Source organism: Oryza glaberrima, chromosome 3 (genome assembly GCF_000147395.1).
Source record: "Oryza glaberrima chromosome 3, OglaRS2, whole genome shotgun sequence".
Lineage (NCBI taxonomy): Eukaryota > Viridiplantae > Streptophyta > Magnoliopsida > Poales > Poaceae > Oryza > Oryza glaberrima.
Genome location: NC_068328.1, coordinates 5,264,193 through 5,280,768, shown reverse-complemented (window position 1 = coordinate 5,280,768; position 16,576 = coordinate 5,264,193). Strand labels below are relative to the sequence as shown.

Sequence of the window (16,576 nt, the reverse complement as noted above, 5' to 3'; positions counted from 1 at the left end):
ATATAAAGATCATGATACTGCCTTGACGACACAATCCACACCAGACTATTCAAGGATTTCGAAGCATCTCAGCAGTTCATACCTACGCCATACTCATATCAACCGAAACAACATTGGTTATGTATGTCAGTTTCTCATCGGATTTACAAAAAGGAAAAAAAAAATGTACTACCATATACTATCAGTCATTGCACACAATTCTCAATCCTTTTGCAGCACAACTCCAGTGGCAACAATGAAATTCAATAGAGTGATGTCATACCAACTCCGGGTAACAGGCATGCACATAACACTGAATTACAACAATACATCTTACTGTTAATTACAGTTCTAATGAGAGTGCCAAACTGCCAATGCAGAACTAAGGTAGTCAGGATCGTGACTGTATGTTTGTTCGACAATATGGGCAATCAGCACATTTCCGTACCCATGGCTCCAGGCAATTCGAGTGAAACCTGTGCCCACAACGTAGCTTTATGAGCTCATCTCCGTCATAGAATCCATCAAGGCAAATCGAGCATTCTGGTGATGCCTCCCTGTTGTCATCTTTGCTTGCCTCAAAAATCTCTATCTGTAGCCGAAGGAAGGCCGCCTTGCTCAGCCCACGTGATCTTTTTAAGGAACTGGTGTCAATGGGTGACCTTTCTTCATCTGACTCGCTACTTGGATGGGCCAATGATGAGCTGGACCTATTTGCTTCATATGGAGCATCCCTGTTCCCGAAGTCAATGATTCTAAACACATCAGTAGCTGAAAATTCATCCAATGTGATAGATGGCCTTGACACAGATGAACCAATAGAAATGCCTCTCAGTCTCTCTAGAACACGTGCTTGTGCTTGCAGTACAGCACCAGGAAGCCGCTCATTTGTTCTGAACATCAGCCTATCCAGTCGGTTCCTCCTAGTTCCAGAGTCCCCAATGTTGCTATTGTCTATGTATGATAAGACACGATCCTGTAGACAACAGAAGAGACCGAATATCCTCATTTGATTCACCAGAAACAACAAACATCAATCTAAATTTACGTTTTCTTAGTTGAAATAAATAGATCAGAATGCTGTACAGTTATAAATTCCACTATGCATCCTAGGTCATAATTTAATGTTCATCCATAACAATTCATAATAAGAATTTCAAGTGGAACTGGAACAAAAAGAAGAAGAAGAAAAGGCAATGGAATACTAAATGCACAGGTCTGAGTATTGACATTCTAATAAGCGTAGCTAATATTCTAAACATACATCCTAGCCATTTCAATTTTCAGGAGTGAGTGAAGAAAGATGAGGCACCATCACACCATTTTGATATGTTATATTTTCTATGGAAATGAAGATAAGGGTCTCCTTCAACTTAATGTTTATAACAAAAATCAAGCCTTTACAGGATGCAACGAAATCTCGAGATACACTGCACGATATTATCACTGCCCCTTTGGGGACCGTAATGATCTACAAGTGCATAGCAGAAGAACACCTCAGTTGAACAGACCAACAGCATGATCGGGTTTGGTTTCAGTCTTTTGTGCAAGTACTAGTACTTGCCAGGACGATATTGATTAGTACTCAACGTGACAATTGATGCAGTAACAGAAAAAAAAATGGAAGAGAATAGGCTAGCCACACTAACAATTGTCCCCATTTCACCATAAACTAGGCGAGGATAACCTAATCTAAAGCATCCAAACCCCAATCGGGATTGCGCAAGCCAAATTCGGAGCCCTAATCCTCCCAAATTTTTATCAGTATGAGCTAAATCATTTCGATCTAATCACATCCACACAAAAATAATAAAAAAAATGAACAAAAAAGATCTAGAGAGGATGAGGCGGGGGGATGTGCTTCTCACGGTGTACGAAGCGCGGCGGCGGGAGGGCGGGGCCCCGGTGTGCAGGTGCTGGCGGACGTCCCCGGCGGCGTCGAGCTGGCGGCGCGGGCGGCAGCCCCGGCGCCGGCCGCGGCGATCGGCGAGGCCGTGCGGGTCACGGAGCGCGTCCACGGGCGGATCCGGGTCCGGATCGGGGTCGGAGAGGCGGGCGGCGCGGGCGCGGCGGGCGGTGAAGAGCTCGGAGGCGCTCGTCATGGCGGGGTGGCGGCAGTGGTGCGAGGCCGCGAGCTCCCTGCCTCCTCGACGCGGCGACCGAACGGACGGGACAAGGATTTGGTTGGTCGTCTCCGCTTTGCTCTTCTTCCTCCCCTTTTTCTTCGTCCCTTCCTTTTTCGCGCTTAATTTAATTGTTTTCTTTCTATTTTATGCTCCTGTATTGGACCTACGTCAAAATGACAGGCAGCCATGTACAGTATGCTAATACTATGATTGACACGTTCTATTTTTTTTTATCAGCACATATTGCAAGTGCTAGTAAAAAAAATATTAGGGACATTATCCATTCATATACTCTGGTTATTTAGGACACGCAGATTAATTAAGGCCTGAGTAGAAAACACAATCCTGTCGTATGCTCCTGAATATAAGAAAGAAATGAACAAACACAATATTTTTCTCCTATTATTTTCTTTTATCATTGTACACAGGTGGACATGCCATTATTAGCATTTTTAAGGACCTATTCAGATTGTAGTCAAAATAAACCTTACTAAGTTTTGGCAATGCTAAAATTTTAGCATGGCAAGATAGCGATATTGTCAAAATTTTAGTATGATTTTTATGTATTTATCAATTTTGGCAACAAACTAAACATAGATATTTTTTTAGCAATTTTGCCAAAAAAAATGATATGGCTGAAAATAGCATTAAAGTGAACAGGTCTTAAGAGACAACTATTTTCAAAATAAGAATTAGAGTACATGATCAAAATATATGTTTTATTTATTACTTTTTTTTTGTGTGTGTTTCCTTGGCTCCTTGCTCCTTGTAAAAAGATGACTTTTTAGTTATCAGGAAAATATTACGATTCAACAATCTTAATTCAATTATTACAAACCACGACAATCAGCCAGCTTCTCCACGGAACAAATCAAACAAACCGGGAAGGTTTACTTCAACCCAACGGCGCCGTAACCGGCAACTCAGCAACCGTGACCGGACCGGACCGGAGGTCAGTAGGTCACCGGAAATTTCACCCGGTAGGAAAGGAATAAATTCATTTTGACTCTCTTAACTAGGACCGAATCTGATTTGTTTCCTCGAACCGTAATACTGGATATCTCCGCTTCCACCTCAGTTGATGCGGCGAGATACGAATCAGATTGCACCGAGGGGATCGAGATATCCGGTATTGCGGTTCGAGGATAAGAATCAGATTCGGTCACTAGTTAAGGGTCTCAAAGTGAACTTATTCCATCAGGAAACCGATCTCCCAGTGGGCCGCACCCCTTATCTCCTAAGACGCGGCCCACCTCGTCCAGGCCCATGGCTCCAAGGCGCAGCGCGCGCCCGCCCGCCCGTCTCCCTCTCCCCGAAGACAATTTTGAGTCTGACAGAGAAAAGAACAGCGGAAAAAGGGCAAGTGGGGCAGCAGCAAGCACAAGCCATTCGGGACCGATTCCATCCACAAGCCGCCGTACGAATTGCCATTGTGTGGCGTCCAGCCACCACGCGGGTCCAATGGCAACCGCGGCTCAACCCGGAGGGTGCCGCACCTGCGTCACTCACTGCACTCCCCGTGATTTCCTCCGACGGCGACGCGCGTTTGGGCCAAGATAAAGAGAATATTTTGTGTGAAAATTGTGACTTCTGCGTGCGAGAGGAGGAGAGAGAGAGAGAGAGAAGGTCAGGGATGCAGGCTGAGGCTCGGTTCGTCTCGCCTGCGATGAAGCGAACCAGCGACTGGTACGTTTGCCGCCCTTCGTCCTCCTCCTCACCTTCCTGCTACGAGTTCATCTGTTCCTCTTGTGGTTGTTGCATGTTTAATTTGCATGGTGTTTCTATCTGATATGAACTGTAATTTTGTCAAAAAAAAGTTTCAATTGCTCTTCATTTAGTTGGAGACTGTTTTGTTTTTCAATTAGAAGTGATAGTGCTGCTTCAAAGTGAGCAGCACAAAAACTTCCCTAAATCAACACACAGTACAGCTTGGTAGCATCCTGCTTTTAGTTCGGAGTCACAAATCACAACACTGTAACCGAACTATGCAAGAACACAGGTCTGAACAAAAATTTCACTTCATTGCTACAGGATACTTTCGCAAGAACTCCCAAGCGATATTACCATCAAAGTCGACGATGCCGCCTTCAACCTGCACAAGGTGATTTTCATCAACCCAAATTTGTTTTTTTTTTTTCAGTTTTCACTGCGTGTTCTAGCAAAGAAAAACTGAGTTTTTGACAGGTGTTTAATTGTTACTGCAGCTTCCATTGGCATCCAGGTGCGGCTACATCAAGAAGCACGTGTCAGGAGTCGGCGGCAACAAGGCGACGCACCTGGAGATCGCCGGCATGCCCGGCGGCTCCAAGTCGTTCGAGCTCGTCGTCAAGTTCTGCTACGGCGCCAACTTCGAGATCACCGTGGACAACGTCGCCATGCTGCGTTGCGCCGGCGAGCACCTCGAGATGACCGAGGAGTGCAGGCCGGGCAACCTGGTCGGCAGGACGGAGGCCTACCTGGAGGAGGTGGCGCTGGCGAGCCTCGAGGGCGCGGTCGCCGTGCTCCGCAAGGCCGAGGAGCTCCTCCCGGCGTCGGAGGAGAAGGCGCGGCTCGTCGCCAGGTGCATCGACGCCGTCGCGTCCATCGTCTGCGGCGGCGACGGCCAGTTCAGCATGTCGCTGGGCACCCCCGGCGGCGGCGGCGGCGGCGGCTACAATGGCGTGGGCGCCGCGGCGTCGAGGGAGGTCGACGACTGGTGCGCCGACGAGCTGACGGCGCTGCGGATCGACACGTTCCAGCGCGTCATGATCGCGATGAAGGCGAGGGGCTTCAAGGGCATCGCCATGGGGACACTCATCATGCTCTACGCCCAGAAATCTCTTCGACGGCTGGTTAGTTTCTGAGCTCTGCGCGTCTTCGGCAATGGTCGCGATCGGTCGTTTCGTTTCTTGGATCATCATCTGACCATGGCGCGTGGTTCGTGGTGCAGGACATGCACGGGAGGGACAGGAAGAAGATGGGCGCGAGGCAGGAGCACGAGAAGCGGGTGGTGCTCGAGACGATCGTGAGCCTGCTGCCGAGGGAGAGGAACACCATGTCGGTGAGCTTCCTGTCGATGCTGCTCCGCGCCGCGATCCACCTCGACACGACGCTGGCGTGCCGGCTCGACCTCGAGAAGCGGATGGCGGCGCAGCTCGGCCAGGCCGTGCTCGACGACCTCCTCATCCCGTCCTCCTCGCCCGACGCCGCCGCCGCCACAACGGCCTACGACATCGACGCCGTGCAGAGGATCCTGGCCGGCTACCTCGACCTGGACTACACCACGGATCCGCCGCCACGGCTGGACTACACCACCGACGACGACTTCAGCTCGGCGGCGTCGCCGCCGCACAGCGACGTCGCCCAGGTCGGCAGGCTCATGGAGAGCTACCTCGCCGAGATCGCCTCCGACGAGAACCTGTCCGTTGACAAGTTCACCGCCCTCGCCGAGCTCATCCCGGAGCGCGCCAGGTTCAACGAGGACGGCATGTACCGCGCCATTGACATCTACTTGAAGGTTAGAAGCTACCATTAACATCGATCACTAAAAAAAATGGTTGAATCCTTCGTTAATCGCTCCACTAAATGCTTATGTGGATTGATTCGATAGGCGCATCCGAGTCTGGCCGAGGGCGAGAGGAAGAAGGTGTGCAGGGCGATGGACTGCCAGAAGCTGTCGCGCGAGGCGTGCGCGCACGCGGCGCAGAACGACCGCCTGCCGGTGCAGACGGTGGTGCAGGTGCTGTACCACGAGCAGCGGCGCCTCCGCGCGCCATCGCAGCCGCCGAGCGCCGCGCCGTCGTACGCCGGCGGCGAGTCGCCGGCGCTGTCGTACAGGCCGACGCCGAGCTTCAACGGCCGGCACCGGCCGGGCGTTCCCGACGAGGTGTCCCGGCTGCAGCGCGAGAACGACGAGCTCAGGATGGAGCTGCTCCGGATGAAGATGCGCCTGAGAGACCCATCCGTGGCGTTCTCCGCAGGAGGAGTCCCGCCGTCCGGTAGGCCGCCGCTGCCGAAGAAGCCGGGCGGCGGCGGCGGCGGAAGCAGCGGCGGATTCATGAACAGCATGTCCAAGAAGCTCGGGAGGCTCAACCCGTTCTTGCGATCGGACGTGCTCGGCGGCGGCAGGGTGCGGACGAAGCCGCCCAAGGATCGGAGGCACTCCATTTCTTGACCAACCAGACCTTGATCAAAGTGATCATGCATGACTGGTGTCTTCATGGTGCTTTTGATTTTTCATGATCGCTATGTAGCAATGAACATAAATAAGTATGATAGTATGGAGGTAGTACTATTTCAGGTGTGTAGTATTTTAGTATGTAACCTTGTAAATGTATCATTTGTGTTACAACTTACAACACAAATTTTGAACTCATTTCAATGTAAGGTTTTGGTATAGTCCTAGTACAAAGCTGGTGTAGTCTACAGATGAGTAATTGATTTGATCGAAGTCGTTCTCAGTGTAAAGTATATGTCACTGAAGTATAAACAGTGAGATTTGCTCCAATCTATCTCGATGTACCGGTACCTCGAGATATCAAATCGTTTTCGATCATTAGATCTAATAATGTCTTTCCTGCCCAGCTAGATCTAATGATAAAAACAATTTGGTACTGTGAGGTACCGGTATCTCGAGGTACTTTTGGATGGACCAAAGTGAATCTCATAAACAGTATTACAAATTCCAAAAAAAAAAGTTTTATTTTTACATTCTAAGAAGATGAGATGTGCCAGCCAAGTCCAGGTAACGACGCGAATGAAATCTCGGTATTATCCTGTCTCTCCCCGGACGATAACGATGATGTTTTCATGGCTAGGAGTGCATCTCATCTCCAGCTCCTAACAAGTGATAACTGACATCTAGAACTTATCTGACATGGCTTTTGTCCATTGCATATAGTACAAACATATTAAGGAAAAAAACAACTAAGAAACCGAGGGAACAATTGAAAGGTACTACTACGAAAGAACATTCAATGGGAAAAAAGAAGAGTGCCATCTACGGATGGGTCAGTGTGGTAGATTACGGCACCACAGTTGGCCCTGGTGAGTGCAGAACTCTTGGCCAGTAGCCATGGATGGGTATTGCACACAAGAATGTCAGCCGACGATAGAAGGTTCTCCACCAATTTCAGTGGTTCTTTCAGAACGACTTTCAACTGAAATGTACCATGGAAATTAGGCACAACCCTTGTTATGTAGTGGTGCTGTGGCTGTATGATTCATCAGCACAATCAACACGTTGTATGCATAAATGATGGCACACAAAAACTCAACCAGCTGGAAGTCTTATACGGAAAGCACCTTGCTTAAGAGACTTTTACTGAGTTCCACATTGAACACTTGCAAAACAGGCCATCCCCTATTCTTTTTTTACAGAGTTATACTAGAAACATATGATCCCAAGACCGCACATCAGCTTTCAACTCTAATACAATTAGCTGCGTCACGCTATCCAATTCTCACTAACCACAATTGGTGAATTGGGCACATGATACATTCAAAAATCAAGCTCTAACCTCCTCTTTGGTTTTCATTCATCCAGAAGCCATTGACCAGAAATTCAATAGAAAGGATGGCGAAAGAGCAAACCAGCTAAGAAACGCCATTGCTGTCGCACTTTCAAAACTTGCGCAGTGATTTTCCGAGCATAGGTCTAGATCATTATCAATCAACACGGTGATGCCGGATGACGCACATGCGGCACTGAAGGTCAGTGCTGCTGTGATCTGCAAAAAAACCAAAGTCAATGACAATGCACCCTATAGTTGCAGAAGAATGAATAGTCACAGTAAAGTACTCTCTCCAGTCAAGAATAAAAGTAGTTTTCAGCACTATGCACAGAACCAAGGAGAGAAATTTCAGGTGCCTGTACCCCTATTAAGGTCCATCAACCCGTTTATGCATCATTCTCTCTCCATGTTTTTTTCCGTTGTTGCCTCTCAACTTCTCTTGGTTTGTAGTAAAAGCGCATGTGCATGCATGTAGGACTTTAATTGAAGGTATAGCAGGTAGGAGACTCGTTTAACCAAAACGACTTGTATTCTTGAACTTTTGGAATCAGCCGCAAAGGGCACTCTTTTCTAGTGACCAAAGGGAGTATAGTATGCTAGTGTTATCATGAACAAGTTGACTGCTAGAAGGACTTGTAATGAATTTATCAACAACACATATCCATTACTTACAGAAAATAAATGAAGGTATACTGACTGAATGGATTTCACAAGCAGTAGAAAGAGGATAACAGACAGCTTGCACTCACCCCATCTCCAATTGCAAATAGACAAACAGCCCGGCGATTTCGTAAGCAACGCTTAACAAGCAGTGCATATATGTCCACAATTGCTAGTGAAAAGCTCCAGAGACATTGCAAAATGGCTGCCGCAACAAGAAAGCTGGCCAAAACGGTAATTCATTAGTCTGTTATTCATGCAATTAAACTGAGTATAATAGAACTGAGGTTGACTAAAAGAAAGACCAAACATTTGTAAAGAGCATATGCCCCCACCACCCAAAGAAACAAGGGCAAACATGGTCATATAATTAACATAGGAGTAATATGAGTGGATAAACCTACATAACAAGAAGAAGGTTTAGGTATTAAATTAGGGAATATCAGAAAGTATGTATACCCTACGCAGCCATTAATAGGCTTTAATTAATAGTCATACTGAACACAATATATATGGCTCTTTTAATTACTATAGTTGCACAGAATACACTGTTCCTACTAATCAACAGTCTCTTCGAATCAGCATCTTGTCTCTGTCCTTGTTGTTTATTAGCATATGCGTGTGTCTCTTGAATTGATGACAGGTTTACATGTAGGCTCAAAACCAGTACTAATAGTAGACACACACAATACTAGCACATTATAAAGATGGCCACCAAATTTGAAGCAGGATATCTCTGAAGATATGAGGTAATGCAGCACAACAATACTATTTTTATTCTACCGAGGAAGATGCTAAGTGAGGCTGCTTGTCCCCAAGTGTTTGCCAAATTGAATTTTTGTGTTGCAACTTGCTAAAGAAGAGCTCAGAACTATGGATGAAAACGATATTGTTCTTGGGATATATGTGTCATTCTTTCTGATAATGGTATGAGCTATTGTACCCCTATCCAAATTTCAGAAAGTACAAAATATAAATGTGGTATACAAAGGAAGGGAGTATTTGAAATGGGATAGTATGGTTGCACATCTAATTAGCTAAAAACAAATTTGTGATGATAAGAGCCCGTGCTTATGTATTAACAAACCTTCAAACAATTGATGGCGGCTGACTTGGTGATAATATAGCACATTTTTTTAGCATCACGTATATGCTTCATCATCGGCAAATGATGCATATATATTCAAGTTCAAAAGTTTGCACTCTAAAGATAATGACCATCTTTACATTGGAGTTAAGCAAACAAGCATAAACTAGTGAACTACTCCATACAACAGAAAGAAAATTGGACGATTATATAGCACAGGTTTGCACAGGGCACCACAGTCAGCCAAGCCATTTAGTATCTCATCGCTGAGCTAATAATCTACAATATCCAGTTTCAGAAATATTTGTCTCTGTTCATTCAGATATCATCAATAAGGCAAAAACGTGTGGCCTTCACACACCACCACATACAACTATATCCCCCCTTTCTAAAGCAACAATTCAAAACCTCAAATCCTAAAAGAGGAAACCTCAATACTGACGTGGAGCGGATAAAGCGGAAAGAGAAACAGAGACGGGGGAGGGGAGAGGGGGGCACGCGCGGCACGCACCAGAACGATGTGACGGAAGGGAAGTCGTTGGTGGACGCCATGACGGCGAGGGCGACGGCGGCGAAGGCGAACTGCGCGAGGCGGAGCCCCAGCCCCCCCGCCGTCCCGGGCATCCCGGGCAGGTCCTTCATCAGCACCCCCCTCGGCTGCTCCGCCGGATCCGCCGGCGGCGGCGGCGGCGGCGCCTCCACCGGGTGCACCGCCGGCCTGCTCGCGAACATCTCGCCGGAATTTGGCCGCGGAGTCGGTGGGTGGGCGAGGGCCTCACTTGGATTTGTTCTTGTTCTTGTTGGAGCCTTGGAGGTGGAGGAGTGCGAGCAACCGCAGCAAGCAGCCAAACGCGTGCGGCTAGTGCGTGCGTGCGATCGAGGCCGCGGCCCTCGAGGGAGAGAGAGCGTGTTTTTTTTTTCTTTTTCTTTTCCTTTTTTATTTTATTTTATTGCTCTCCTTTTGGCCGGGCAAAAAGCGGAGCGGTAGTTTCGGGGGAGCCACGCCGCCACTGCGGCGTGGGCCCAGCTCGCCTCCACCGACCGGGCAGCGCTTTCTGATTCGCCTGGACCCACCTGTCAGTGGGATTTTCCCCTCGTCGTACCGCTACTGCAAAAACGTACCCGCGCAGGTTTGCCCTGGTTAATGCACTGTTTACCGTTCATGGCATAGAAATGAGTAGTAATGGAGTGGTGAATTTTTTAGATGCGTTGTTTAACAATTTGCCAAAACTCACGTAACATAGACATATTTTATTAAATGTTACTCTCTCCATTCAAGGTTATAAGATGTTTTGACTTTAGTCAAAATCAAGCTACTGACTGATTTTATAGAAAATAATAATAATATTTTTAACCTAATATAAATATATTATAAAAATTTGTTCAATTATAGATTTAATGAAACTATACTGGTGTTGTAAATATTACTATTTTTTATATAAATAGTTAAATTTAAAGTATTTTAACTTTGACCATAGTTAAAACGTCTAAAAGTGATGAATATTTAAATATACCCCGATGAATCGCGAGTGGGTGCGGTGGAGTGGTCCAGCCAGGGGGCGGCGGTTGGCCTCACGGTGGTCACGAGCGCGCGTGACCGATGGTCAGGCTACAGGCCTACAGTGAGTCCAACCGGTCTATGTTTTTTAAGACTCATACTATTACGGTCATACATACTGTTTGTATGTGGTAGCGGACTTAGGTAATGTTTGAATCTGCTGAAGATAAAGATGGAGATCAAGATAAAGTTTTTTACGTAAAACAAGGTGGTATTAACTTATGATTGATTGAGTTTTAATTATCACAAACTTAAAAAATAGATTAATATGATATTTTAGAGCAACTTTCATATAGAAAGTTTTCGCATAAAACACATTGTTTAGCAGTTTAAAAAGCGTGCCATAAAAATCTTAATCTTAATCCAACGTTTGTTGGAGAAAAGAACATGACCTTATATGTATAAAAATAGAATACAAGAGGGCAGGGGTGTCCGGTTACAATTGGCCATATGGCACTGTTTTGTTTGTAGAGCCAACTTGACAGTAAGAAATGTGCCCGGTCTGGAGAGACCAGCACGAAATCTGAAAGGTCCAACTTGCATCTTCGGCTTGCTTTCTCTGAGGCTCCAGGAACCACACATGTATATGGGGTGATGTTCTGGTATTACTAGTACTCTGCAACTAAACACATGCAGATATAGGCTTGGTGAACTGCACCAACTAACCAGTACCCATAAAACCATCTAATTAACGAACTCAACGGGTAAAGTCAGTCTAATCTCACGTTCCGAGACTTGTTGGTAGATCTGACTACTGCTTTAGCCACTCATATGGGATATGTGTTTTCCCTTTTTGAAGTAGGAGTACGTAGAAAACTTCGTTTCCAGCATGTGGATGGAGTTCTAGAAAAAAAAAAATAAACATGTGGATGGAACGGGAGCCAGTAGACAGAATAGACCAACTAGCCCTTGCATTTCTATACGGTCAATCTTATTGTTCCTTTCCAAGTTCCCTCCATTGAGTTTGGAGTTTTCTTCCAATGCGTGATTGATATATCGATCTTCCTTTCAGCTCAACGACCAAAACTGTTCCGCACGCGATTCTCAACTCTCACGTTAACACGTTCACGTTCTTGTTTGTTAGGAGTAATTGTTATCATGTCTAGATCAACCTGTATAAAATGTCCCATCGATTTATATATATGGCTTAACGAGATATCTGTTCCTTTTCTTATTTTCTTTTTGCCTAAGCAGCGTGACGATTTGTAGGCTTTTTCTTCAGAATTATATACACTGATCCGGGAGTCGCAATTTGCACAAGTTGTCATTTTAGCAATAAAGGTATGGCCGTGCATGCGACTGCTCACCTGCAACAAGCGCCGCCCCGTTCATCTCGTCGCACGTCAAGAATTTCCGGGCCTTAACCAAATGTTTCCCTGCCTCTGCTCAGCTCAACGATCAGCTTGATGTTTGCGTATCACCAGTTGATTACGAGTTAACACCAGATAATTAAAAATGCGACGTGAACTTTGTGCACGAATCTCAAAGCGAAATAGAAGACGGCAAGAGAGGTGACTAGTGCCGTAGTGATTGGCTGATTGCTACCCACTTTGTTACAGAATATAAATATTTTTAGAATTTATAATTTATACTATAATACAAGCATCAGTTTTCTCATTTCAACCGATGGTCATCTTTCCCATTTAATTTGTCTACTTACTTTTCATTTAAACCAATACTTATCTTAATATTTATTTGTACTAAAGTTTTCATAATGCTTGTATTTTACAAGAGATGAAATATTTCTGACCCGGCAAGAATAATATGAGTAGTCAGAAACTCAGAATCATCATTAAAAAATCACGGCTCACTGCTATTATAAGTACTTAAAATTTTAAAAAATGCTTTGTACTTTTGAACCGATGGAGATGGATCCAAACCGTTTTTGGTGAAGTTACCGTCACTCTCACGGTTTGATGATTATCTTAAGATATACTATAATTTTAAAAACTGGGAAGATTACCGTGTTTTGTACTTTAGAACCAGTAGAGATGGATCTAAGTTTACCAAACCGTTTTGAGTGAAGTTACCGTCACTCTTTTGATGATTATCGTAAGATATAGTATGATTTTAAAAACTAAAAAGATTACCGCATACGATATCTGTGATAACCGCACGGATACTAAACCTGGATAGATCATGATGGCAGGGTGCAGTAGCTTCGCAGCGTCACCCCAACCCAGCGCGGGTGACCTAACTCCGTCCACTTCCACGCTACTACTACTGTCTACTGCCACGCCGCCGTAACCACCACTCAACTGCCACATACCCAGCAGTTACGACTGCGCATGAATCCACCTGGGCCCCACTTTATCAGCAAGCAACCCCCATCCCCGCGCCTACGTGTGCGCCATCGCCTACCGCATTCGGGCACGTGCACGCCGCCCACCCCCGTAACAAACTCCCCACAACCACCGTACCTACCTCTGCCACTGACACCCCGGGCCCGCAGAAGCTTTCCGAGGGTGGGCCCGCGTCGTCAGTGTGTGAGTGAGGATGTGGTTACAGTGGGTTGGTTTTTTTTTCTCCCCCCAACCCGCGTGTACAAATTCGGGACGCCGAGACGACCAGGCCCCAATCGAGGGGAGGCGAGGCTGTGCGGTGGTCGCCGACGACGAGGAGGAGGAGGAGGATATCGATCGCCGGCGATGGGGTACTGGTGGGACCGCGTCGTGCTTCCGGTGAGGAGGGCGTGGCTCGGCGTCGCCGCCCGATTCGGGGTTCGGCAGACAGGTAAGGCGGCGAGACGGGGTGGTTTTTGGTTGGGCGGTGGAGGCGGAGGCGGCGTACGTGGGGGCTAACTCCGGCGATGTTTTTTTGGGTTTGTTCGGTCGCAGGGCTGTGGAGGCTGAGGCAGGAGGTGAGCACGTGCGAGTACGAGGACGTGCGCGTGATGTGGGAGATGCTGAGCCGCACCAGCACGGCGGGGGCGGGGGCGGGGCGGGCGGCGCCGCCGGCGAGGAGGCACAGCCGGTTCCGGCAGCCGCGGCCGTGGACCGAGAGCATCTGCCTCTGCGCGGGCTTCTAGAAGGTCTCCCTTGTGGGCTTGTGGCTGTGGCTTAGCTCGTCCTCTTCTCTTCGCGACTTCTCTTTGATTTTTTTTTCTTCCTTTTTTTTTCTTTTCTCCGTCTCACTACTGGGCTCTGAGATGTAGTAATCGATTCCTCCTCTTGTATCGATCCGCCTAGATGATACTTGGGGTATGTGAATGAACAGAGCTGTTTCAGATTATTACTACTTTCTTGTTTGCAATTTCATCTTGAATTTCCTATCTAGTTTTAGTTTTTGATGGTGCTCTGATCCGTAAACATTTGGGTTAGGATTAAAATTTAGTTCCTTTTGCTAAAAGAAAGAGAAGAAGAAGATTTGATCGAAACTCAGTTAAACCTCAATCCTGAAACGTGCTTGTTCAGACTCCAGTCTGCAGAGGCGCCACTCAACAGTTCAGAAAAAGATTATCAAGATTGGAACAAGTGAGTTGGGGATTAAAAGATCTCGTATGGACACTTGCTAGTTGCTACTTTAAAATTGATTATGCCAAGTTATACTATTAGGCTATTAACTGACTGCCGACCAAAGCTAGCCACTTAATACTGTCCTAGAAAATCAAATTATGTTCTCTGAGTACCACTCACACAATGATTTACAATGGTTTTGACGCCTCTTTTTTTTTTTAAGAAAAAACATCGCCTTATTGTAAATGTAAGCACAGTGTTTTGTTCTGTAGTTTTCGGTGCTTGCTGAGGACACTCCAATCGCGATGCTTCATACTGTCAGATACACATCAATAATTGCCTCCTTTTTCTCCTACGAGTATATATCTCCCTTGAATGATTGAATCACACTTCAACTAATTGCACTGATCACTGCTGATATCTTGTTAACGTCTAAAATCAGTAACTTAAGCCGTAAGTATTCATCTTTTAAAAAAGAAAAAGAAATCCTCTGAGCTTTCGGTCGTTGGACTGGCTTTTCGCCTTTAGCTCCTCTTGATAAAAGTCGATGTCACTCCTAGCTACTCCAGTGGTTTTTAATGCTAAAAACTAAACCTATCCGGCCATTGGCAACGACAGGTTCCGATGGCTCTGTGATTCTGCTATTAGAGCCTAGGATACTGTTGTCCCTGCCCCGGCTCAAAATTGTCAGCCACAAGAGTTGCTGTCAAACTGATACTCTATTATGTATTATTGAACAGCACTTTCGTAATCACACTAAATTTTGGGAAAACAAATCAGGGTTAAAAATTCAATTCTGAAAATGTGGCAAGTTAAACTACAGTTAATTTGTGATGAAAGGCGGCATGTTGTACTTTAGGCGTTCTTTCTTTCTATATAAATACAACACATTGATAACATTTACTCTTACTCCATCCGTCCTATAATACAAGAGGTTTTTGAGTGACGTAGTACTTTCTAGTACCACAAATCTAGACCGTACTAAAAAGTATCTCATCCCTCCAAAATATAAGATCTAGACAGTACTAAAAAGTATCTCATCCCTCTAAAATCCTTTATATTTTGATACAGAGGGAGTATAATGTTAGGCCACGTTATAAGAAAACTCAACCAATCAATCTAATTTATACAGTTTATGTTTATTCTTGCCTATCAAACTGTAGGTATTTACCCAATTAGTATTGATTTTGCTTTGTTTATTTATTTTCCGTAGCAACACCCATGGTTTCATCTTCTAGTTGTCAATAGCTCATCCATATGATCGTTTAAGCGGCCTAATTAGGCACATTTGTCAGACGTTCCTTTTTCCAATAAAACGGCGTCATGATTAGATCTGCTTTATTTGTTTTTGAAGGCTATAATAATTGATAGGAGACCACTATACTAGAGTACTATGGATGGCTGCTCCTGCTGCAGCCATCTCGTATGAGAAAAAAAAACAGTAAAGCAAAGTCTGCCAAGCTTTTGTCTGGAGAATACAGTAAAGTAAGCGTAAGTGTTTACAAAAGCCAGTTAGCTTAACCAAGCCCCTTTGATTACCAATTGCGTGGGAGTTTGTTAATTCGGACGGTTGGTATTAGCTGACCAGCTTGAAAGAGAGGCCATGTCGATTCTGAATTCCCGGATGCGTTAAGACCGTCCTCTCCTCGTGTGTGTGTGTGTGTGTGTGTTCGGGGCATAAGCAGCTGAGATTCTTGGTTTGTTAATTGTTCTTTGACGCGCGCAAACAATTCGAACATTCCAAAACATTAGAGGTGCAAATTCGGTGATACCATTGGCATCTATGAGTTGCGTCCTGCCGTGGTTGACAGAGACGTGACAACGGCCAGATACGTTGTCAAAAGTCTCTGCGTGTGTGTTGGGTATCCAATGTCGCGTATATGTGAGTATGCTCGTCTGTGTCGGCAGCTTATTACAGAAGGTATGTGTTCACTGTTAGCTCTCTGAAGGTGTAACGTTTACTACGGTTGCGTTTAGTTCCTGAAAAAAAGTTAGAAGTTTAAAATAAAAGTTAGAAGTTTATATGTGTAGAAAAGTTTTGAATGTGATGTGATGGAAAGTTAGAAGTTGGAGGTAGTTGAGGATAAGCCTGCTAATGGATTGGGTTGAAGTGGGTAAAATGGATTGGTTTTAAGTTTGAGTTGTCTTTGGTTGGATGGAAATGGGCTGAGGAGGCTAATGGGTTGGAGCGGATTGGTCCACATGTGGAAATGGATTGG

At 45.6% G+C, this 16,576-nt stretch overlaps 4 protein-coding genes across 5 annotated transcripts; 2 read left to right on the top strand and 2 right to left on the bottom strand.

The window, feature by feature from the left end:
* Positions 1-96: 96 nt before the first annotated feature.
* LOC127767964 (probable E3 ubiquitin-protein ligase RHY1A) lies at positions 97-2,203 on the bottom strand. The gene is made up of 2 exons (XM_052293456.1): positions 1,848-2,203; positions 97-955 (listed from the first exon to the last, which is right to left on the bottom strand). Exons 1-2 carry the CDS (start codon positions 2,079-2,081, stop codon positions 371-373), a joined length of 819 nt encoding a protein of 272 aa, XP_052149416.1. The 5' UTR covers positions 2,082-2,203; the 3' UTR covers positions 97-370.
* A 1,336-nt stretch (positions 2,204-3,539) lies between these two features.
* Positions 3,540-6,591, top strand: LOC127767820 (BTB/POZ domain-containing protein SR1IP1). 2 transcript variants are annotated; one of them, XM_052293270.1, is made up of 5 exons: positions 3,540-3,791; positions 4,137-4,206; positions 4,310-4,936; positions 5,035-5,601; positions 5,695-6,591. In XM_052293270.1, the coding sequence occupies exons 1-5, from the start codon at positions 3,739-3,741 to the stop codon at positions 6,256-6,258; spliced, it is 1,881 nt and encodes a 626-aa protein (XP_052149230.1). In that variant the 5' UTR covers positions 3,540-3,738; the 3' UTR covers positions 6,259-6,591. The 2 variants fall into 2 exon arrangements, with proteins under 2 accessions (XP_052149230.1, XP_052149231.1); XM_052293271.1 differs by having other exon boundaries at positions 3,744-3,791; positions 4,290-4,936.
* A 780-nt stretch (positions 6,592-7,371) lies between these two features.
* On the bottom strand, positions 7,372-10,252 carry LOC127767821 (CASP-like protein 5A1). Its single transcript, XM_052293272.1, has 3 exons — positions 9,856-10,252; positions 8,347-8,479; positions 7,372-7,813 (listed from the first exon to the last, which is right to left on the bottom strand). The coding sequence occupies exons 1-3, from the start codon at positions 10,074-10,076 to the stop codon at positions 7,622-7,624; spliced, it is 546 nt and encodes a 181-aa protein (XP_052149232.1). The 5' UTR covers positions 10,077-10,252; the 3' UTR covers positions 7,372-7,621.
* Positions 10,253-13,463: 3,211 nt separating this feature from the next.
* LOC127765978 (uncharacterized) lies at positions 13,464-14,133 on the top strand. The gene is made up of 2 exons (XM_052290964.1): positions 13,464-13,635; positions 13,740-14,133. The coding sequence occupies exons 1-2, from the start codon at positions 13,551-13,553 to the stop codon at positions 13,928-13,930; spliced, it is 276 nt and encodes a 91-aa protein (XP_052146924.1). The 5' UTR covers positions 13,464-13,550; the 3' UTR covers positions 13,931-14,133.
* Positions 14,134-16,576: the final 2,443 nt, after the last annotated feature.